General features: G+C 41.8%; 1 protein-coding gene across 12 annotated transcripts in view; it reads left to right on the forward strand.

Annotated features, from left to right (window-relative positions):
• The window catches only part of fubp3 (far upstream element (FUSE) binding protein 3), a 25,024-nt gene extending 987 nt beyond the window's left edge, over positions 1-24,037 (forward strand). The window contains exons 2-20 of one of the 12 annotated variants that reach the window (XM_034927711.2): positions 3,217-3,421; positions 9,317-9,350; positions 9,926-9,975; positions 10,766-10,837; positions 11,459-11,516; positions 11,635-11,797; positions 11,977-12,075; positions 12,567-12,671; positions 12,821-12,923; positions 13,099-13,199; positions 13,607-13,672; positions 14,316-14,457; positions 18,085-18,245; positions 18,852-18,922; positions 19,114-19,190; positions 19,475-19,543; positions 21,259-21,330; positions 21,732-21,862; positions 22,469-24,037. In XM_034927711.2, coding sequence (XP_034783602.2) covers positions 3,217-3,421; positions 9,317-9,350; positions 9,926-9,975; positions 10,766-10,837; positions 11,459-11,516; positions 11,635-11,797; positions 11,977-12,075; positions 12,567-12,671; positions 12,821-12,923; positions 13,099-13,199; positions 13,607-13,672; positions 14,316-14,457; positions 18,085-18,245; positions 18,852-18,922; positions 19,114-19,190; positions 19,475-19,543; positions 21,259-21,330; positions 21,732-21,862; positions 22,469-22,477 — 1,788 coding nt within the window. In that variant the 3' untranslated portion in view covers positions 22,478-24,037. The remainder of the gene's footprint in view (positions 1-3,216; positions 3,422-9,316; positions 9,351-9,925; positions 9,976-10,765; positions 10,838-11,458; positions 11,517-11,634; positions 11,798-11,976; positions 12,076-12,566; positions 12,672-12,820; positions 12,924-13,098; positions 13,200-13,606; positions 13,673-14,315; positions 14,458-18,084; positions 18,246-18,851; positions 18,923-19,113; positions 19,191-19,474; positions 19,544-21,258; positions 21,331-21,731; positions 21,863-22,468) is intronic. The other 11 variants (XM_034927716.2, XM_058986794.1, XM_058986793.1 and 8 more) reach the window with 11 other exon arrangements.
• The last annotated feature ends 438 nt before the right edge of the window (positions 24,038-24,475 follow it).

The following is a 24,475-nucleotide window of genomic DNA, read 5'->3' on the forward strand; positions in this document are numbered from 1 at the left end:
ATGTACAAACTTTCAACGTCGCTGCGCTTAAGCGTGTAGCTAACTAGTGTAATGCATTGTACATTTTCTGTGAGTGGAGTCCTTTTTGAAATCACTGGTGGCAGTGTAATCTTCGGCCAAACACCGAACACGAACCCCAGGCTTCAAGGCCCAGAGTTGGGGTCAATTACTGTTAAAGACTTCTCTTTTAAAATCGGTTCCCAATTCGCGTTTCTTCGAGGGAATTGGAAATGTGGATTTAAGACACATAATTGTTGTGGTTGTGCAACTGCTTTCATTTGAAGCCAATTTAATTGACTAAAAGGTGACTTAAATTTAAGTAATTTGTTGCCACTGCGAGAAGCTCATTTTAACAGAATACTGCTGGCAATCGCAATTTTGATCAGTGATGTGCATAAAAAGGAATTGAAAACAGGAATTGACCCAAACCCTGTCGATAACCCTATAATCATTATTGTATTGCTCTTATTTTTTTCTTCCACAGTGTTTTTAGCCCACGGGTTGTCTCCCGCCGTTACTCTCTCTCTTGTCCAGGTTCCAAGATTGTAAAGGTTATTATAGCTGGTATTTTCCACTGTTGACCTAGCCTGCTTGGATCAAAGATTAGCTCTGTGTGGTTTGCAGAAGTGCCCAACATCGTAGCGTCTTAGTTTAAGTGTACAATATGAATAAGGATGGAACATGTAGGGCTGTTAGCTGTGATAACAAAAATTGACTCCTACTGCAGAGATGGAAATAAGACTCCCGTTGCATAGCAGTTAGATTCAATCCTGGTTTTACTAGGCATTTTAATGTGACGCAACAAACCTTGTTCACTGAGGCTAATCAAGCACATATTAAAACCTGGAATGGGTGAAACTGCTATACAGTAGGAGTCTTATTTCCATCCCTGGACTGTAAAACATGGAGTGAACACCTTGCTATATCTGGCATGTTTGTCAGACTGCACTGACTAATAGAACTACCACATTTAGTTCTGTATACCAAAAACTTTATTTGTATTTATTATTGAGATTTTACTGCCTTAGTTTGTTCTATTTTATTATTATAAGTTAATGGTGACACATGGTTAATAGACAAGCTTAATTTCCAAATGTGATAGTCGCTCAAGACTCGGTATATGAACGTTTAGCCTCACATACCAGTGTGGCAGGCAGTCCAAATACCTTTAAGATGTTTGCTTGTGTCATTGCAAGCTTGGGAGACCTTGTGCAACTTCACAGTGATTCAGGGAAATAATTCCCAGCCTGGGGCCCCAGACAGGTTAGCAAGAAGATAAGATACTGTAGTGCCCCAGTGGTGCATCCAAGGAAATGCCCCTGACCCCCCTTTTCAGTTATGATTAGCATGTGGTGACACAAGTGAAGAAATAAGCACATTTATTTCAAGGGGGGAGTTTTTACTTGGAGACACAGTTTGTACAAGTTCCTGCCTAAGCACTATCTTGAAGTTTGTTTGCACTCCCCCCCCCCCCCCCCTGGTTTTTATGTTTTAAATGCCACCATGTAGTCCTAGCCTAATATAATACTGCCTTACTGCATTTACGTTTTAATTCTTATGTAAAACAGTTAGTAGCTGCTTTAGGGAATCCTCATGCCCGCGGTGCCCCTTTTATAACTATTGAGAGGATTAGCCTTGTGTTTTTTAAAGCACATGTTGGGACTGTCTTTTGCAGCTGTGCAATGGCATGTGGTGAAGAGCTACATATGAGAATAGATGACTATTTAGATCGCTTACAAAGCATACTGCGTGCTCATGCAGTGATGCATTCTGTCCATCCCATAACTTTATTTTACTTGTGTGACTTCTGCAGTTTCTTCATTAACATTGATCTGTGTATAGCCAGGTTCTCAGAACGGAGGCACAGTTTACAGTGAAAATGGGAACCGCAAAGCCGCCAGCTCAAATGTTGAAACTTTATCTGGTCGGGGGCAGAATGAATCTGCTGTGTGGACGCTCATTATGCTCTGCATGTGGACCCAGTACACAAGTGATCCGTGAGCATTTTAAAATCATCCTTTTCATTTCAGCATCTGAAATGCAACTGCTGTAACTGTCCGCCTTGGAAACTTTTTTTTTTTTTGTTAAACGCAAAATGGCTTTAAAATCCCATGCAGTAACAGTAAGAGCTAGCCATGCCGAAAGCGTCTGTGTTTCTTTGTGTACATAAACACATTTTTATAATTTAGCATATGTTCTTTTTAAAAGGAAGTTATCGTCCTATGTTACACATTTTTGTAGATATATTTAGCCTCAGTTTTCAGCCCTTGTTCTTTATCCATGCACACTCTGGGAGTTTGACCAGTAGAACTTGAAACTTTTTACTAGGATGACGACCTTGCACAAAAATGACTTCAAGCAGTAAACAGTTGTGTGCTTCTCAGGAACATGGCGCTGTTCTGAGTTATCTCTTCGCCGTGACGCAGATATTGACTGTTCCAGGCTTGGTGGTGATATTAAACACTGGCAGTGTTGGGTTCCTGATTCATTTCCAAAGCGTTTGCACTTTTAACATTGCTGCAGGTAAGTATGTGAGACCACAGGTGTGCAACGGTTGTGTGTGTGTATAGAAAAAACTAAATAGATTTGGAAAACTGCATAAATTACCCACACACTGTAGCCTAATATGTAGTGAAGATATCTGAGGTGCATATGTGTGGCACAGCTGGCAACATTTAAAATGTTCAATTGCTGTACCTGACTTTTTTTCCTGCCATCCCTCCAAGCTGCCGTGCCTGTCTCCTCCAGGATCCAGTGGTGTTTGCATCTTTGTGTGTCTCTGTGTTTTTAAATTAGAAGGTGATGCCACTAGAGTTACTACCTAACTAAACTCTCCTGCAGCATAGGACTCTTTTGCAGGAGCCTGGACTTGAGCTTGTATGTTTCCCATTTGAGAATGTGTACAGGGATGGAAAGAAGACCCCTGTTGCGTAGCAGTTTCACCCGTTTCAGGTTTTACTAAGAGCTGGATTAGCCGCAGTGTACAGCTAACCAGCTCAGATGTGTCTCGGTAAACTCGCCATGAAACCAGGAATGGCTCAAACTGCTACGTCTCATTTCCATCCCCGTGTATGTTCCTGATTAACCCAGAGTGACATATTTGAGCCGCTGGAATTGTCAAGCTGTCCAGCCTGGTCCTTGGAATATAGCGCATTCCCTGTCTGTTCAAAGAGAAAGTCCATTTTAAATCGCAGCGTATGTCTTTGTCATCTTCAGATTGCTGCTAAGATGGGCGGAGACCCTATGACCCACATGAATAACTCCTCGCTGGTTGTAGACCCTTCTATCTACGGCTACGGGGGGCAGAAGCGCTCCCTGGAGGAAGGAGGTAAGCTGGCTTCTGCGCTCGCCCAGCCCTGTGTCTCTCCCCTCGGATGTTCTCCGGAGATGGGGAGGTTTTTCGTATCGTTACCAGATGAAGGTGCAGTATGCCCCACTAGGGGCTTTCACTGTCTTCCTTGGTGTAAAGAGGGAGGGGGTAGGCAGGGTTGGGTGCAATTCTTCTTTTTCAATTCCATTTCAAATTTCCTTTTTAAAATCAAATTCGCATTCCCTTGTAATCAATTCCAACACGTCGTTGATCAAAATTTGCAATCGGACGTATTCTGTTAAAATGAGCTTCTCGCAGTGGCAACACATGACTTCAATTGAAGTCACTGGTAGTCAATTAAATGGGCTGCAAATGAAAACAGATGAACACTCAAGTGGTGTTGTTGCTCTAAAATATCAATTCCAATTCCTTCAAAGGAACTGGGACTTGATTTTAAAAAGGAATTGAAAAACAGGCATTGTCCCCAACCCTGAAGGCATGGGTGTGGATTGTTTCTTTGTTAATCTGAGAGAGAAACACAAATGGAACACAGTACGAGTGGTAATTTTAAAACAAACAAAGCAAGTGATGTTTAAATGGCATTTTAAGGAGTGCTCTGCACAGGTGGTCCCACCAGAAACTGCATGTGAACCCGAACGGTATAGGTATAGATGCGTTTTTTTGGATTGATTATTGGGGCTAGGTTCCAATTTGTATTGTTGTCCGGTTACCACGTACGTGAATATTTGGTATATTCATGTAGTGTATATTTGATATAAAATAAGCTCTCCAGGAACACAGAAATGTTTCTGGGACACTTCCATTTCGCATTGTGTTGGGGTCGGGCGGCGTGTGTCTAAGTTGAACTCTACGGAATATTAAGAGCAGGGGGCGGGATCCTCAAAGGTGTGGGTGTGGTCATTACATCCACAACGTTCTGACTGCAGTCTCAACAGAACACAGAGGGGACTTTGCTAGTTTGTGATGCATTCACTGGGCCATGTGTTAAGTTACGACTGCCTCTTTATTTCAGCAATGAACAGGGATGAAAATAAGACTCCCACTGCATAGCAGTTTGATCCATTCCTGGTTTAACAAGGCACACCTGAGTTTGTTACCTGTACTGTGGCTAATCAAGCTCGTAGTGACACTGCTATGCAGCAGGATTTATTGTTTCGCAGCTTTTTATGAATGTGGCCTAAATAAGAAAGTAGTACTAATTAGCAAAACAATGTTCAACCATAAATTATAAATAGCACTGCAAAACTTGTCTTTTAATCTAGCTACACTAGATACAGAGAGAGTGATGAGCAGGAGCTCTTTGATATCAGGTTAGATGCACTGTCTTGTAGCTGGGGTGGGGTGTCAAATTTACTGGTACTTTTATTCTTTATCAGAACCAAATCAAGACCGGAGTTCAATTGGTAAGTGTTCAGTGTGTTCACAGTTGACATACTGTCATGTTTTGCTTGCACAGTGAATTTGTTTTGTACATAATCCAAATTTGTTTCCTAGCAGCAACAAACAAAAAAAAAAAATCCAGCCGAACAGCAGAGTAAACGTTTGCTAAGTTTCCATTAAATGTGGTCTCTCGGGCACGGTGCTGGCTGCATCATTGCTCAGTTTTTTGTTGTTTTTTTTCACCTGATGTCCAATCACAAGCGTATCTTCACCATTTTGAGCCCGTACTCTTCTTGTGGGTATACCATGTCTGGCCATGGAAACACACATTGCATTTCTAGTTCTGTGTCCTTATTTTATTTTTGTAAGCGTAACTAGCGATCCGTGTCGTTGGGAGGCAGCTACAGTTTCATTCACTGTCGTCTGCTGGCATGTTGGGACTCCGTTCAGCCCTGAAGGTTTCTCTTATTTTTCTTCCAGTCCTTAATTGTTTTGCCTTCGTCCTCACTTTTTCATTGAAGCTGGATTGTGTGTGAAATTGAAATATTCTCACTTTCAATTTGCTGTCTTTCTGATACACAGAAATGAGTCGTGCCTTGCATTGAAACACACAGCAGTGTAATTGAATTAAGAAAGTTGCACATAGCCCCTTTCTCTCAATAGGACTCTCTCTCTGTTACATCTCCATGTTTTCCTACTTGAATATTTTCAAGGTTAACCCTTTGCGGTCCATTTATTAATCGCGCGTCAGGCACGCCAGGAATAATTAATTTTCACACGCGCAGTTAATTTTATACGCGCTGTTTAAAAGTATTTTTTTTCACAGTCAAACGGGTTTAAATGGCCCTGCATATCAACAAAGCACACACTAGGCATCTCCAGCCCCTCCCCAGCCTTTTGTTTGCTATAGCGTTCAGCTGTGTAAGAAATAAATAATAATAATAATAATAGTCGTACATACCGATCGATCATCTCCAGATCACTCGTTTTATCACCAAACTCCTCAATAATGCGATCCAAGTCATTATTTTATTACTATAACATCTGAAAAAAGCTCTGCAAATGTCCATGATAGTCTCAGTGCGCTGACGCACTTAGCCAGCTTGTTTATTATGGACGCCCATTATCTGATACCTGATACCATGTATGACTATTCATGAAATACGCCTTTTTTTTTTTTTTACCACTCGGCAATTGAATGGTTTTCTCGGCTTTTTCCGGAGAAAAAACGACTAAACACCCGTTTATTGCGTTGCTATAATGATGTCGGACCCAGTCCGACAAAGGACCTGTGAGGAATAATTGCAATGTCGGACCCAGTCCGACAATGGACCGCAAAGGGTTAAAAGAGATTAGGGCTGTCACATGGAACTTTTTTTTTCTCCAATGAGCTTCTGCATCTTTTAAAAGTGCATGCATAGCTTAAACACAAAACTGCGTGATTTGGTTCTAAAGCACAGGTTTTCTCTTTCTTCTTTCTTACTTTCTCCCTCTTCTTTTCCACCTGACAGACCAGCCGGATTGTAAAAAATTAGCACCTCCGAGCGATCGTAAGTAACGCTGATCCATTCCTGCAGCCCCATTCCCACCCCCTCTTTCACCTCACCCTCTCTGTCTTCTGGAGTTCATTTAAGATTTTTTTTTATATATAATTGTTCTGCATGTTGCCCATCAGCTGGTCTGTAGATGGAAAGAAATGATCAGGGGTTGTCATTGATTCCACATGCTTGTCTAGCAGTATCTGGCTGTCGGTTTTAACATTGATTATATTGAGGGGCAGTAATCAATTGCTCTTCAACCCTTCAGGGCTTGCGTTCTGGATTGGTTTGATCGCTTACAGGTTTTACCAGGAGCTTCACTTGCAGGTGTCTTGTACCAATCGCAACTACCAGAATAAAAACATTATAATAAAATGGGGAGAGACTACCAGAAATAACATGTGGGATGTAACTGGGTTTCTTAATTGAAGTGTGAGGGGTGGAGTGCGTTTAAATAGATGAGGGAGGCTGCATGGCACTAATGAATGTGGCCTTGCATACAATATAAATAGGAAAGCCCATAGCCATGCGACCCGGCATAGGTGATTGGAGAGATACATTTTCGCTTTCTGCCTCATTATGCTGGCATGTCAGCTCTGGCCTGAATGAAATAGCCAAAAGCTCGCAGGATAACCACGAGGGCTTGTTTGTGCTCAAGGCCCGTTTTCTGATCTTCATGCCAGAGCTTTTACCAGCGAGCAGCTTGAACCAACTATCTTCTCCGCTGGAGACACGATCTCAATCCAATCCTTTATTGAACCAGGTGAAGCCGTTGTAAAACAAGCTGTTTCACAAGCGGGACCTGGCCAAGAGGGCTCACACAAAACAAAAACAAAAAGAAATTGCATTACTCACCATAGAGAACCCTGAACCACAACCTCTAGCAACACAATTGCATGTGTCAGTCATCCCGCAGCTAGTCCCTAATTTTATAACTAAATACAGCAAGAAGCTCCTGACTGCGGAGCTATTCAGAACTACCACTTCCCCCGCAGCGGGTCTGAGCTTCAGAACTGCTGAGCGGCTTCAACTAGCCAAGATCTCGAACTCCTGCACAGTAGCGCCTGGGTTTAACAGCTGAGCCTATTACCTTCCACCCTGTAGTCCAGCAGTGTCGCATAACTGCCTTCGCTGTTTGTGTCCACCGGTAGGGCTGAAGGGGCACTCGCTGTGTCTTGTTGGGGATTGAATCTTCACAGTCATGCAAAATTAAAGTCCCAGTTTAATTTGATGTGCAGTATACTGGAACAGGGAATTTGCATTGAGGTTGTAAATGGTACTAGGTGTTGAGCAAGTTTCAGACCAGTGTTTCCATTAACTTGCTGTAAAGACTTTTTTTTTTTGGTCTCCCTCTTACATTACTTTTTTTTTTTTTAATATATATTGTGGTCTGGTGATTTCATACGGACTAATTTTCAGCAAGGCTTTCTTTCTTTCTTTCTTTCTTTCTTTCTTTCTGGCACTATACATGTGTTGCTGGTTGAAACCAAAAAAGTAGCAAGAACAATCATTTCTAGCTATCCACTAGCGAGAGAAGAGATTTGTCGATTTGAACGTTAAAGGAATGTCAGGCTGTGTACGATCAGTGGCTCAGTGGAGTGTTTCATTTTCACAGAGGATTGCATTTAATATGTCTGACTTTAACACTAGATTAAACAGCAGCTGGTTTAAAAAATAAGAGGTAAAACGCTAAGTGTTGTATTTGCGTGTCGTGCTGTGGAAAGCAGTGTACAGTAGACCGTTGCGTATCCAACTGCGGTGGGACCAGAGTAAGGATGGAGATGTGAAAAGTCGGATAAATCAATCCTGTATTAAATGCCATTAGACACAGCCGTAACAATTGCTACATTTAACAGTTGTTTTGCGTGGGTGCGTGCATTCGCTGCAGAGTGACAGGCAGGAGATTGAGACAGAGGTTGAAGTTGATATGCCCCGCAGGTTGTACACACGACACAGTGTACAAACACTTTGAGATCTACAATCTCTGAACTAATCGTCTCTGTTCAATAATAAACAAACTCCGGCTACTCTCCCGGCTGACGGCGGTGTCAGCTTGCTTGCTTACTCTCTCTGCGGTATCCAGCCCTGGTTCTGGTTCTCTGTCTCTCTCTCTCTCTCTCTCTCTCTCTCTCTGTCCCTCTCTCTCTCTCTCTCTCTGTCTCGCACACATCGGTGGATTTCAGCTGTTTTAGCCTGGTTGGCTTTGGTTTTGCAGCAGCCCTGAGCTGAATAAACAGAACCTTTTTATACCTGACTCCCCGCTGGAACACACCTACCTGCTGATTTAGATTCCACACCTGGCAATCCCACACAACAGACATGCTCTCCCAGGAGCGTCAGCCCTGCCACAGTGCTGTATACACTTACATTAGTGTCTGGTCCTTTACACAGCAGCAAAGTAATGCATAGGGTTACAGGAAAAAAAACAATTGTAAGCACAGTTTGCTTTCCTGTACCATTTTGCATTGGTGCTGTACATGTGGGCGACGTTGCTGAAGAGCTTGATCAGGGCGGATGTGTGACGGGCGGCTACACGATGGATTACTGTATTGATACACCCATTGAAACTTGCTCCTGCACGTTTACTAAACACACACTAAAGCTGTGAATGAATTAATGGAACTCGTATTTTCAGTAACGTTTTGGATGAACAGAAGGTCGTTTTTAAATGCACCGTATTGCAGATCTTCTGACCTGTGTGTTTAGTGCATGTGCTATCTTGTGGAAGTCCCCCATGCAATACGGGATCGGTTCTGGGTGCCCGCTTATCTGTTTTTGGTAGGGTTATTAGATATATATATATTTTTTTTATATAGAACTGAAACGAGTTTTGCAACCCCACCCAGCAGAGAGACGGCAGCTCTGGGCCTCCTGTGAATTCCAGCTGTGCGGTGGTTATAGAGAATATCGACAGAACCATCTCCTTTCATTTTCTTTGTATCTGTGTTGGGTCATTACACATTTAATTTGGCTCGGGTGCCTGAATTTGTTTTGTGTTAAGATTAAGTTTTAAGAGATGAAAAGTTAGATTATCCGTGCTAATGCTACGTTTTTTTTTCTCTCACAGTGGGTAACCAGCTCGGAGCAATGGTACATCAAAGGTAAGCCTTTTCAATTTAGCCTCTGTATTGATAAATTGTAAGTAGGTATTGATCCAGCAGTCTTGAAGTCAACAGCTTAGTCCGTCCCATTTACCCCAGCTGGGCTGATTCTGAACAGTATGCTTACCAAAGACGTGTTTTAGGAAAATGCCACTAGTTCAGATCAATTGCTTTTATTTATTTTGAAACGTAATTCTCATGCAGTAAAAGACCGGGAACTTTCAGCCTACCAGGACAAATGTTTGAGAAACTGATTTGTTTGATTATGTGCTCAAAGATGTAGCAGTATACAATGCAGTGTGTGCACTTGGCTGTAGTGCATAGTGGAAGTGGATTAAAAATGGATCTCTGCCTTTAGTCAAGTTTGCCTAGTTGAAAGTTTAAAGTCGCTGTTTGTAAGTTCTGTTTTACTTGCACTGGAAAACAAAACAGTGTTTTAAACAACTTGGAATAAACCTATAAAACTATTGCAGAGATCAGGGGTCAGAAGTCATTGTAAAATAGGATTTGTATTCAAATTTCACATTTAAGTATATGTACCATTAAACTCTTGGCTTTTCTTTCTTTCCTTTAAGGGCTATTATGACAGAAGACTACAAAGTGCCTGATAAAATGGTTGGATTTAGTAAGTATACTTTGAAGGGTTTGATTCGACATTACCCAAATGCGTTTTTAAACCAAAACACAAACTTACTCTGTATGTTAAGATAGTGTTTCCCACACCATTTTCATTTTATAAATGGTCATTTTTTTTTTTTTTTTTTTTTTTGTACTGGTTAGACCAGTTTAATGAATAAAGAGGATCAAGCGGAAGCAAATGCAGATCATGTTTAAATTAAACCTGGGTTGGATTTTTCTGGTTCAACTTTTCCAACCCATTAGTAAGGATGTCGGCCTCAGAGGCCACAGCCTTTGTGACCTGGGGTGGAGTGGCTCTCCTCGCATGTGTTTACTGTCCTGGCGGGTCTCAAACCTATTGCACTGTAGAGCAGAAGGGTCAGCCCATTAGCCTTCTGCTGTTACAGCTCTGGAAATAAAAAGCACCGACTATGAAAAGGCTTTTAGTTACCTTGCTTGTTTAGTGCTTTCCACCTGTTGCTCAAAAGCCATTGATGATCTGACTGCAATTAACAGTATTCATCTATTAAGTCTGTCTCTTATTGGCATCGAGCTATTCCCTACTGTTCTTCCACGTTGGTTTTAAATGCTGGATTTGCATCCAGGTTTGTCCATTTAGTTTCATGGATTGTCTTTTTGCATGAGGTGCACCTGCAGTTAACTTAGATTGCTGGAAAAATTGTCATGCAAAAAAGTCAGGACTCCAGCTGAAAAAAAATATTTGGAAATGACTTCCTGGGCTATATTGACCTGTTTTTTTTTTTTTTGTTTTTTTTTTGTCTTTTGTTTATGTGCAGTTATCGGCAGAGGAGGCGAGCAGATCACAAGAATTCAGCTTGAATCCGGCTGCAAGATTCAGATTTCATCAGGTAGGTAGACTGGTTTATCTGCAGGTGAAGGTTGGGTTAGTGGATCTGTGAGTGTAAAATATTATTTATATGCTGTCCACCCAATCACTCCCACACATGCTTTGTATCTGGGGTGTGATGTGTGTCTATTCAAAAGGCACCGAGCTTGGAATCCACTGCCTCCATTGCATGGATGCTTTGAACCCAAGAGATCTTTGTTATATTTGAAATGTATTTGCTTACGATTGTAAGTCGCCCTGGATAAGGGCGTCTGCTAAGAAATAAATAATAATAATAATAATATTTAGACCCGAGGAGTCGTACTGGGCATCTTTCTGCAGGAACGTGCTAACCTCAATATGGCACATTTTTATCATTGAAGTACAAATGCTACCATTCTTGTATTGCATAATATACAATACTGTGCAAGTGGGTAGCCATTTAGTCTGTCCCTTTTTTAAAAGGGACATCAGCTAAAATGAATGGTTTGCAAATAATGCCTCCTACCATAGCCTTGCCTAGCTATTTAGTAGCTACCCTCCAACAGAAATGAAATTTGGTACATCAGTGTTAGAAACATAACTTTTATCAATCTATGTTAAAGGTAAAATTAAACTTCGTTTTTCCCCCCGCTCTTTGCAGATAGCTGTGGCATGATGGAGAGGCCATGTACATTGACTGGTACTCCGGAAAGCATTGAGTAAGTGTCTGTTGCCTTACCCCAAGGGGGGTGGTTGTGGTTATCGATCAGTGAATACAAATTAGCAGATTTATTTTTGCATCAACACTTAACTTTTTTTCTTTTTCCTTTGTAACAGGCAGGCGAAGAGGCTGCTGGGCCAGATCGTGGACCGGTGTCGGAATGGACCCGGGTTCCACAGCGAGATGGATGGTAACAGCGCCATCCAGGAGATCCTGATCCCTGCCAGCAAGGTGGGGCTGGTCATCGGCAAGGGAGGGGAGACCATAAAACAGCTGCAGGTGGGTCCCGCTGTCCTTCCTTCCTCCATCCACATGCATGCACTCGCATACGGTCCTTTACAGACCTGAGCACCCGTCACCAGGCTCACCTGCGTTGCCACCCATGTGTGCTGTAAACTCTTGCCGCTCGTTCATACTGTCTGCATGTCTGACTCCCGGGCTCTCCTTTTGTGTTGCAGGAGAGAACAGGTGTGAAAATGATTATGATCCAGGATGGGCCCATGCCAACAGGCGCTGATAAGCCTCTCCGAATCACCGGGGATCCCTACAAAGTACAGGTATATATCTGGCACATGGCAGGTTAAAGGCTGAGCAGGAACAAGAATTGATACACCTCGGGGATTGAAATAAGACTCCCGTTGCACAAGTTTGATACATGTCTGGTTTTACTATGAGTTTAATAAGATACACCTGAGCTTGTTACCTATACACCGGGGCTAATCAATCCCGTAGTAAAACCTGAAATGGGTGAAAATGCAGTAGGAGTGTTATTTCCATCCCTGCACCTGCGCAGATGTTAAAAGCAGCATGCGTTTTGCTGTCTCCCCCTGCAAGGACTTGAAATATTGATTAACATTGTTAAGACTGCAGGGGGGAGTGTTGTCTCTTGTAAATATTAGTGGTTGCCCATCCATAACTCAAGTCAAAATATAAGGTGCAACAGTATGTGTTTTCCCCGGGTCGATTGTGCCAGGTGTGCTGTGCTGGGTTTCTTTTGCCAATGACTTCACTTTTGTGTGTGTGTTTATTTTTTTTTCTTTCCCTGCAGCAAGCCCGAGAGCTGGTGATGGAAATGATCCGGGAAAAGGACCAGGGAGACTTCCGTGGCGGCAGGAGCGACTTCGGATCAAGGCTGGGCGGAAGTAGCTTGGATGTAAGTAGGGGTGGTGTTCTCTCCACCCCCAGCTGGTGGTTTTTTTTGTTTTTTTTTTTTTTTTTTTAAATTAAATGCCCTCCTGTTTCTCCTACCTTCTTTTTTTGATTGTTTTGCTAAACATGTATCTTTCCCTTGGCGCTACACAGGTCGCCGTGCCGAGGTTCGCTGTGGGAATCGTTATCGGCAGAAACGGAGAAATGATTAAAAAGATCCAGAATGACGCTGGAGTGAGGATCCAGTTCAAACCAGGTAGGAATTTTTTTTTTTTGTATGCAGATTAATGCCTTTAATAAAAAGCACTATTTTCTTCCAATTCAAGTTGCAATAGCCAAATTGTCAGTTAAATAGTTTATTGATTTAATCAAGCTAACTATTTATTTTTTTATTTATTTTTTTTTTTTTAAATCCTTCCCATTGTGCTCAGATGATGGGATTAGTCCAGAGAGAATTGCTCAGGTGATGGGACAGCCAGATAGGTGTCAGCATGCTGTGCACCTCATCAACGAGCTTGTCCACACTGCACAGGTACGCATTACTATTATAAATGTGATTGTGTTGTGATGACTGTGTTTGTACGTGCGTGCGAGCGTGCATGCTTGTCTACTGAGCACTGGGGGACATTTGGAGGTTGGGAAAATTTAAAACCTGATTGGCCAATTGATTCAGAGCCCCCCAAGTTCAGTGCCTCACACAAGATAGGGTTTTCAACAAGCTGATAAATTGGATTTCTCCCCACCACCCCTAAAGAAATAGATAATTAAAACCTTAAGCTGTATTTAGAACCTGTACTGGAGTTAAAGTCCATTGTGGCTATGATCTGCCTAGCAGACAGAGGCTTCTCTCCCCCATTTTCCACATTGAGCGGCACACGACACCCCCACATACCTTGCTGGGGGGTGTTGGTAGATGGATTAAATCTAGGTTATCCGCAGGCGGGACTGGAACCTGTGACCGTCTGGCTCAGAGGCGACAACGTCATCAGACAGGTGTACAGACAGGTAAAGCAGATACCATCTCCCACACAGTCAATGTTCATTAATCACCCCTGCCTCTGCAGCCGTCTTCTTCCCATCCAAATCAGGTACCTTTATTGTATAGCGCCACTTACTGGCTGCTTCACTAGGGGGGTGGAAATCCTGACTCAAGTTGGTGACTGTCGGAATTGGAATAAAGCACAATGTTTTTGGGGAGGAAGTTTTTCACCCGCTGTGAATAGTGGTGCCTTCCTTTGTGTGTGTGTCTCTCTCTGAATTGCTTTAATATTTGGGTTTCTTTATGCAGTCAGAACACTACTTGAAAGAAACTTAAAGCAAACGTGTGTGTGGTGTTTTTGGTTTTCTTTTTGTATTTTAGCACTAAACCAAGTGGTTTAAAAAATAAAAATGGGACTAAGTTTACTGCTACAAGATATTTGCTATGATTGAGTGTTTTAGTCGTTTATTATAGTGCTTGAAGTGTGTATGTGTGTATCCGTGGTTGTATAAAGAAATTGTCAAACACATACATTTTTAGCTTAATTGTTTTAAACATTCTGCTGCCCTGCCATCCAGTAGGAGTCGCTGCTGATCAGGAGCAGGCTCTTGAAGTATCCGGGACCTCCCCCAGAGATCTTTAATTTTGCATTCCTGTTTCCCTCTGCAGGAGCGGGATGGTTTTGGAGGCCCTGCTGGTCCCAGAGGCAGGGGCAGGGGGCGTGGCGAGTGGAATCTGGCTTCGCCAGGCGGACTGCAGGAAGTAACATACACGATACCTGCTGATAAGTGTGGCCTGGTCATTGGGAAAGGTAGGGTTTGGCATTTAGGCAATTCATCCAGCATGCAGTATTAGTTTTGTTTTTGTAATAAAGCTTAAGTCCTAATTTGTGTTTGAGCAATCAAAGTTAATTTTAGGGGAGGTGGGGAGGGTACATTTTATAGCACGCGCAGATCCTTAACCTACAAGTGTCTTGGCAGTTCAGATTATTGAAATGAAACCTTTTGCGTCCTCGACCAATGCTCTTAATTTAGGAAAGTACGATATTTAACTTGGTGGTCTCCTGCTGGCTTGCGTTCCGTGATTGAAAACGAGACGTGAATTCTTTCCCAGTTAAATAACAGGGCTGGAGTATTCAGTGACATGAGTGATCATCCTGCCTGCTTTCTTTCAACCACCGTGTCTCCAGAATGCAGAGAAACTCAATAAATGAAGTGAAACGCATTAAATCTCAGGAGTCGGATCTGACTCCCAGTATCCATCCTGAGACTCCAGGCAGATCAAACCCAGAAGAATGGAACGGCTGTGGAAGTTAATCCCTGCTGCTGTGTAAAAAAGTTCATTTTAAGTTTATAATGGGGGGCCACCAGCACACGGGTGGTCAAGCAGTAACCCCTTTTTTTTTTTTTTTTTTTATCCCTCTCTTATGAATACTAAAAGTGCCTTTTCTCTTTCCGAAAGCACTTAATGAGGGGGATAATATGTGGAAAGTAATGTGACATTAATTGTTAAAGCTTTATAACAGCAGCCCTCAATCATGTAGAAAGACTGCACCCCCTCGCTTCTAATGAGGCTGGCATTCAAGGCAATGGAGTCGAGTTCAGGGATGACAGCAGTTGAATTAGGTTATTAGCTATTCATGTTCACTCTATTGCCAGCTATTTAAAAGTCATTGACCGTCTAAAAGGGGGCGGGAGGGTGTCCCACCTATAGTAAAGTAAAATTAAAAAAAAAAAAAACAGAGCAATAGACATGTCAAGTACCTTCTGTGCAGGCTGTGGGTAACAAATAAACCTTGCTGCTCTAGCCCCCTTCCTTGAATTAGCATAAGAAACAGGGCAATCTTGATGGAGAAGGCATTGGGTCTGGGGCCTGTCAGCGCTGTCTTTTGGCCGGTTTGATGAATCGCTTTACGATGCTGGGTGCAGTTGGTGCCACCGTTAACCCTGCTGTCACTGGGCTTGATTCCTCCTCGCGGAGGTTTGTTAGGGGTATAAGGCTCGTCTGTCTGTTTCCTTGCCGCAGCATGCCTTGTGGTTCACCCTCTGGCATAATATTTTGTATATTGGGTTGGGCGGGGGTGCTCCTTCATTCAGAATTAACCTCTTCCCTGCTGGGGTAGTTGCCCTTGCAATGCTAAGCGTATCTGCTGTTTGCTTTGTATAACTTGGGCAAACTGTTTGCAAATGCGCATCTCAAACAAAACTCATAACGCTGTAAATTAAAAAAACAATAGATACATGCCTATTGCAGTGGTGTACAATATTAGGTGCTGTAAGTATTTCATATAACTGTAAAACACTCGCATGGCAGATTTTGTAGTAATAAATGTGTAGTCAGTTTGTCATAGCAGTTTTTCTGTCTTTTAAAAGATGTGACGTGTGTGCTGGTCTTGTAATATTTCCCTTTGACCAAAGCACCCAAAGTGAATTTTCCAAGTGTTCTTTGGAGTTAAGCAAACCCTTTTGATCATTGTATTGAGTGTTTTGTAGAATTGGTACAAATACACAATCCTTGTTGTATTGCAATCTGAACAAATATGTTTACTGTTTTAACAGCCTTGGTCACGATTTCCGTTTTCAAGTGTTGCTGGTTTTGCTTGTTTTGCAGTAAACACACGTGCCCCTGTGTGTGTCTATCCACGCCTGAGGTTATAGAATTGGGCTGTCGGAAGCTGATTTCATGGCAGCTACCCCTTTCCTCTCTCCGATAGTGTGGGAATCTGGCATTGGAATGTGCTCTTTGGAGCCATTGTGTGTTTTTTTTACCAATTTTCAAAGCTTAAGGGTCCCATCATTCAGTGTCCTGTGAAAGGGTGCAGCGCTGTAGCTAAAGGTGGGCTAGTAGTTGTTACATCAGTTGGTCTTAGTGTTTTATATCCATGTATAGTTGTCTGGATTCACTGGGTTTACGTAGAAAGAGCTGCTGGAGTCTCTGGCTACTCTGCTGTTCCGTCTGTTTTGATCCTATAGTCAGAGTATGATCTACACCGTATTTAATCCTTTTTAAAAACATTTTTAAATATATGTATCAATCTGTAACAATGCTTTTTTTTTATTTACAGTACTGTCCTTGTAATGAAACACTGACAAGCACAGCAGTAATACTCCATTGTCAAGCTGTTTTTCATTTTAACATGAGCTCGTTAGTGTGACCTGGTGGGTTTCAGAACGTCAAAGGGTTAACTATTGCAGTTTGGTACACAGAGCTAAAAATTTGCCAGCGTCATTTATTTTCAGTGTTAACTTTTAACCTTCTAAACCCACTCTAGCCACCTGAACAGTGGAGCTGCTTCTTACCAGCAGACCTCATAATGGCATCATTAATGCGAAAGTTAATTTGGTTTACAATGGGTTAATGGCCCATGGGCAGTCTATTGGATCCAGTGAAGGGAGAACAGGAGGCGGGGGGGGGGGGGCACTCTAAGGAGCTTTTTCAGGGGCAGGTCAGAGGAGGTCGTGAAAGTGTCACCCAGAAGTGAACAAACATGTAATTGATGTTCGGACATCCACAGAGCTTTCAAATCTCTGCTCTGCTTTTTGAACTGCAGGGGGGGGTACAGGGGGGTGACTTGAATTAGGAACCAAAGAGAAGGGCTCTACATGTCCGGAGGGTTACGCTTTAATCCATTCTTGTATTGCTTTATTTCTTTCCCCCTGAATGTTGCTTAATTGCATCCTTTTGCACATGTTTGTAACTGACTGGTGTTTGTACTACCAGTGTGCTTCCACTGTCTTTTTCAAATGGATGTGGGAAGTGTGTTTTTTGGGGGTTTTTTTTGTCCCCAATTTCACAGACTTTTAAAAACATGCGTTTGTGTTTTTTAATGGGAGTCGTTTTGAATTGACGTTTATCAACACATCATGTTAGACTGTCTGTCTGTGCTCTCAGGACAAATGGTGAAATTTGCCAGGTATAATTGAGATGTAGAATATTTAAAAGGTGGAATTGGCGTTGTGGTTAGAGTACTATGGGTTTGAGAAACGCGGTGCTTAATGCTGAATTGCTAGTTTGCTGTATTGAAATGCAGTGTCTCCTGAAGATGCCAGACTCCGCTTTTATGGATAGTGAGGTAATGGGTTCAGTAGAGCTGTAATTAAAGCTGTGGGCTGTGCAGTCTACAAAGCGTCTCCAGTGTATCCTTATAGTGTCTGAATATTGAATTTTGATTGCAGCAAATCTCCCGTCATATATCTATTGCAGGCATTGATGATAAAGTAGCATTTTGGTATCACAGTTTAAAGGAGTGTGGTTTTATTTTTTTCCAACCTTTTCCTGGTGTATTCTACAGTGATGTACATCACAACTGTGTATGCAGTGGTGCAGGGATGGAAATAAGACTGATTGCTTAGCGGTTTGATCTGTTCCTGATCGCTTCGGCACCATGTTCCCGTATGCTTTCTTTTAACCCTGCTCTCTCTGTTTGCGTGACCCTCAGGTGGGGAGACGATCAAGAACATTAACCAGCAGGCAGGTGCCCACGTCGAGCTCCAGAGAAACCCGCCTCCCAACACAGACCCCAACGTCCGGATCTTCTCCATCAGGGGCACCCCGCAACAGATCGAGCTCGCCCGGCAGCTGATAGACGAGAAAATCGGGGTACAGCAGTCCTTCCTGTTTGTTTTAATACATTGATCTCTCTCTGTCTCTCTGAAATTTATATTTCAATAATATATTTACATTTAAAAATAAATAAAATAAACCTGCCGTTAAGCACAGCGTCTAATGTGTGTTTGAGCCATTTAAAAAAAGGGAAAAAAAATGTAATATAACACGACAGGGTTTTCTGGATAGATGAACCACGTAGGGGGGTAAATTGTTCAGTTTGTAGTTTATTAATAAACCACGATCTTAGAAACAATCTGCTGAAATGTGCTCCCAGCTGCAGATGAACAAGCAAATCATGTGAAATGGTAATTATTTCCCTTTCGCTTGCCATCACCCAAGGTGACTGGCGCTACAGTGTAGTTTAGCGGCCTCAGTGGGGGCGGGGGCTGTTTGATTCGTCAGATAGAATGATCTGTCCTTCGGGGGTTTTGAATTGGCGAGCTGGTGCTGAGCTCCTTCAATGTCCGGAGCGAGACTCTCTAAGCTTCTTGCGGCTCTCCATCAGACCCCTGTCAGTGTGGCTTCTCAGTCCTCAGCCCTGGCTGTGACCTGTGCACCAGCTTCGTGATTTAACCCTTTCTGCATTCCCTCCCCTAGGGTTCGGGTCTCGGAGGCAGCAGTTTTGGTTTAAACCCTTTCACCCAAGGACCTGCTGCTACCCACCAAAAGTAAGTCTCTAGAAAGCAGTTATTGAAAGCGCACATATATTCACTGTTACTCAGACCACGAGCTAGCGAAACGTGCCCTTGTTCCTTGCAAGTAAATTTTTTTTTGTTTGTTTTTTGTGGCATGACCACGTTTGTGGATAATGCATTCTCACAAGCTTGTTTTATGTGACTCTTGCCATTCTCTGTTCTAGTGGACCTCAGACGTTCATGGCGGGAGGATGGGGAACCACGTATCCGACGTGGCAGCAGCAGGGCCAGCAGGATCCTAGTGAGTCCCTTTTATTTCCCTTTGGGTAGTGGAGAGGGCTTCTTCTCTAACTTAACATCTTTTTTAAAAAAAAAAACACAAAAATGGTTTTTGCTTTACAAAGATGCCGTGGCATTCCTGTCTGACAAATCGACCATTTACTAGGAAAGTCACTTTTGTATTAAATAAGTTCTTGATGGTGTTATAGCAATTACCCCCCCCCCCCACGCACACACACACACATGAAAACAGTCCCTCATGCAGACTCCCCGTTTTCAAGCGGTGTTATCTGTATTTGGTTACAGGTCACAATGGACCCCAGACTGGCCAGGTGGACTATTCCAACGCCTGGGAGGAGTATTACAAAAAGCTAGGCAAGTGTGCCCCAGGAGAGCAGGGTTCCGGGTCAGTCCAACCCATCTCACGGGTGGAGGAAAGCATTCAGACCCCTGAGCGCTGAAGAGCTTTTAAAAAGCCAGCGCAGCAAGCGCACACGTCGGTGTTGTCTTGGTCAGCACGAGAGCTCTCTCTGCACTGGCAGGTGGGGTGTGCAAGCTGCCTCCAGTAGTGACCCCACCCCCACCCCCCTTTCACAAAGGTCTTGACTTGTAAGTCAGTTCGGCACTCTTCAACTCTGAAATCATGCATCTGCCCCCCCCTTCCACGCACCCCCCCCGGCTTTCCAACAGGCTGTCCTTCTGTGTGTCTTCACGATCACTGTCCAGTCAAGCCACCTCCAGCCGAAAGGTCATTGTTGCTCTGCAGAGCTGGACAAAAGCCACGGCACAGAAGAGAAGGGCAGGCTTAACGCAGGAGGAGTGGATTAAGCCTGAGTGCATGGAAGAGTCTCTCCCTGCTGTGGGCTTCTGTTAAGTCAAAGTAATTCCGCTAAACTGCAGGTTCATAGATGTGGTGCCTGTGTGGCTCACATAAGGAATTTTTTCCAAAATTGTTTTGCTTCTGAAGTGAGAGAATTGAGAAGTCCAGAATTTATATCCGGCAACAAAACAGAATAGTTTTTGTACGTACAGCTCTTTAATGCGATAGAGCAGCGAGTCCCAAACGTTTGATTGTAAGGTACCCCCTCCAGCCCTGTCCACTGTCTGCGTACCCTTATATTAATGTTCTTTAATATATGCTTTCATAGTACACATGTAATACACAAATAATATAATACATACAATATAAATGACTAATATAATTCGAGCTTCTGATTTGAGTTTTAAATAACACCCCTGATACAAAAAAAAAATGAAATCGTTGTCTAGCCAGTAAACACTGGAAATGCTTACACATTTCACTTCACCACTTTCCCAGAAGAATGTGCCCGTGACCATAAGGATTTAGTTGTGGAAGACAGCAAAGGATAGAAGGTCCAACTTAAGTGTGCAAGTACTGTCCAGTTACTATACATATTACAAACGCCCAAGCATTTTGGAAAGTTACCGAAAACAATTTCATACAGGTCTATAAAGCAAAAGCCCTGAAAGATTTCTATAAAAGTAGAAATAGCTAAAAAAACAAACACTGAAAAATGAAAGCGAAAATTAAAACAGAAGTCCTAAATATAATGCATATAATTTGCACTGTACAGTGATTGGTGGCGAGGGCTCTGTACGTCCTTGTCTGTGTATCTTTTGTTCTCATTGGTACCTCTTGCAGGTTTGCAATAAAGGTGTGCACCAGCGTGCTGAACCCAAGTATCCCGCAGCTGCGTGACTGGCTTGCACCCCACAGCGCCTCTTTTTGTTTTTGAAACCAACTAGTATCAAGTATCATTTCACGCCTGAAATTAAAAGGAATTCCCAATGTGTTTTGAAGCTTTTGTCTGAGTGGCAGGTCTTATAAAAATGTGAAAAAAAAACCCTAGTGTTCGCTATTACACAATTTGTCCCGCGTACCCCTGGGAAACTTCTCGCGTACCCCTAGGGGTACGTGTACCACATTTTGGGAACCGCTGCAATAGATAGTCCATGCTGATTGATTTTGGGAGTATTGTCCCTTAGGTCACCGTCTTTTTAATTTTTATATAGGCCTGTGCTGAAAGAGGATCCCGTTTTAATTTCTCTCTCCCTGTGTTTTTGTGCAGGTCAGCAAAGCCAGGCTCAAAGCACAGGCCCAGACTACAGCAAGGCATGGGAAGATTACTACAAGAAGCAGAGTAGGTTCAGGGGCTTGGGCGGGATTCATAGGGCAGTCCTCTATCACAGCTCTGTGAGCGTGGGCACGGAGCGAAACCGTGCGCTTACTGACAAACTAACATGCAGGAAGCTTGTCATTTGAAACTAGATTAAGACAGCACTCTCCATTTTAATAGTAAATAAAAAATAATCAAACTGGTCAAGCAAGTGTAGATTTAAGGACAGATTCGTCGTCGTTGTTGAATGAACTACACTGAACCATAAGAACCTTCTAACCCTCACCCACCCAAACAAGTTAACTGCTGGCTTTTCAGCTTCTGCAGAAATTGCATATATTTTTTTTATATAAACAAGTATCGAGGCTTACCTAACGTTCCTCCGGGTAGATTTGCTCAAGTTTATTTTTATTTCATGTTTTTAGGTCAGGCCGTGGGTCCTGCCTCCCAGCAGAGTTCTCCACCTGATTATAGTGCAGCCTGGGCAGAGTATTATAGACAGCAAGGGACCTACTATGGGCAAGGCACTCAGCCAACACAGGCCCCGGGCCTCCAGGTAGGAGAGTCAATTCAGCTTCCTTCCATTCTGTAAATTCCTCAAGCAGTGCTCTGTCACCAGTCCTTATAGCACAACCTTGTTTAAATGTCTTAATAAAATGTTCAGACTTAGCACCTGATCTAGTGAAGGTGCCCTCGTCCCCTCTTCATAGTCACCAGTTTATGACATACTTGCTGATCCTTGGTGATCGGATAACTGCTGCAATTCTGTTCAATTCAGATCTGGCCAGGGCATTCTTGCTGGCTCCTGGTCGTATTAGTAACGTATCTGTAGTATTTTTATTAAAAAAAAATGCTAGTAAGCCAGTTGGAAGGGATATAACACAGATTTATACATTTGGTTTTCTGTAATTTGACAACCTGAACATCCTTTTTGTAAAGTTAGTTTAGTTCTTCCCATTGTCGTTTGCGGATCCCTGTACCATCATGTGTTTATAGCTGATTCTTCACTGTAGTAAAGGCCCCTCTCTCTCTTTGTTCTAAAAGTCTGCTGCAGTGAAATGTAGATCAGAGACCCGTTCTGTGGTAGTGCATACCTGCAGTGTGTGTGTTTAAGGACTGTCGCTGATTGCTCGCTTTCTTTTTTTCTTTTTTTTTCTTGCAGGAACATTAGACGCAAGTCCCTTTTGTTGAAGATTTTGGAATCATTGCAGAGAGGAAGAAAAAAAAAAAACCTTTTCTAACAGAGGTTTCTAGATTTGCAACGCCTTGATTTGAAGACTTTTACTTTTCTTTTTCTTAGTGAGAAACACTAGCTGTAGAACGACTTATATGATTTAAAAAAAAAAAAAAAAAAAAAAAAAAAATTGCAGAATTTCTAAATCAGGAACATTTAATTGTTACTAAAACTTGTGGACACAGTTATATTTGAATGGACAAATTCCGGGATCTGTTTTGGGCTTAGAAAACTATTTTGTTTTGTGTTTTTGTTTTTTTTAAAGAGAAACTCCAAAATGTACACCCGGAGATGTAACATTTCAGCAAAACGCAATATAATCTATTTTTTCTAGTTCTGTTGCAATAAAAACGTATTTAGGCTTAGCAGTCTTGAGTAAAATTTGCTGAATATTTTTTATTTGACAAATGTTTTAAACATGTGTACATTTCTTGTGTAGGTTGCTTTTTTTTACTTAACATTTTAATTGTTTGTTCTTTTGAGATGAAGCTGTGATGTTTTGTTCATGAAGAGGTGTTGATTTGTTACAGGATACCATGATTGGTGATCGGCTGTCGATTTCCTAAATTTAATTCCTGTCATGCTATATATTTTTCAATGTAATTTTTGTATTCCTGGTTAAGAAAAAAAGGTGCAATATCTAATTTCAGTTTGAAACGGAAGGAAGAATTTTCCCCCTTTTTTTCTTTTGGACACTGGTAGCTCAATTATTTTTAGGTGATTTTTTTTTTTTTTGAAGTTAAATAAGCAAGATTTATGGATTTTTATTATAGTGAGATCAAGTGAAGTTAAATTAAAATAAAACATTGAATTTCTTGTATTAAGTGCTGGCTTTCTGAGATCTTCTTAAACCTATACTTGTATACAAATGGTTGAATACATTCTGTTTTTTTTAAAATGCAGAGAGGATGCTTTCAAAATCTGGTTTACTCTCTCTCTCCCTCCCAGCCTCCTCACCTATTTGTTTTCAGTTCTCTGTGGGGTTGTGGTCCCCAAACACCTGTTCTGTCGTGTGTGAGATAATGTTAACAATTTTGAAATTTGATGTTGCATCTTTTTTGAAGGGACAAAAAAAACAAGTCAGGTTGTCATTTTGTTTGTTCTGTACATTTAATATTCAAGACTGCTAAGCCTCATTTGGAACCTACCTGTGTAATAATTAATAGTAGTTTTTATATTAAGTATTGAGAGTCTGTTCTTGGTTTATCCTAACCCCTCCCCTCCTCCTTCAGTACACACTGTGGACGTATGTACAGTCCTAATGCTAATAACTTTTTAATTCATTATACTATTCTTGTTGTTTTCTTACAGCTGTGTTTTGATTCTAATATATGTCTGATTTAATTAGTTTAAATGAATTTAGGTATTAACTGCATTGTGCTAAGATTAAGTTGCTTAATGAAAAGGGATGTTATGATTTCAGAATGTTTCATTTTTAGTGGGTTATTTTCTCTTGTGTGTGTACAGTTAACCATGTATTAAAAACCCCAAAGTGGACTTTTTTTTGTGTTTGTTCACCTGATTTATTATTTTTGTGGGTTTTTTTTTAGCACATTCCTATTTGAAATGTACTGAAATGTCTTTTTTTCTAATTATGCTTGATATGCTTAACTTCAGGACCCTGTGATTTGGAATAACATGGCAACATGTTGAAAAAAAATATATATATTTTACTTTTTTTTTTTTTGTTGCCATTTTACACTCTATATAATAAAATAACCGCAAGGTTTTCTTGTGGAGAAAGTATAGCAGTCTTCATTATTTATTTTTATACCGTTAAGAAATTGAAGTTTTTCTAATACATATTTCTCCCACTACCTCAATCCAACATTAATATTCCTACCTACTCCAGTCCCTGGGTGTCGGATGGTTATCCAGATCCAGATAATGAGATTTTAGCTTCCGTTTTGAGGGATTCTGCCAACGCAGGAGTTG

This window comes from Acipenser ruthenus, chromosome 15 (assembly GCF_902713425.1).
Source record: "Acipenser ruthenus chromosome 15, fAciRut3.2 maternal haplotype, whole genome shotgun sequence".
Lineage (NCBI taxonomy): Eukaryota > Metazoa > Chordata > Actinopteri > Acipenseriformes > Acipenseridae > Acipenser > Acipenser ruthenus.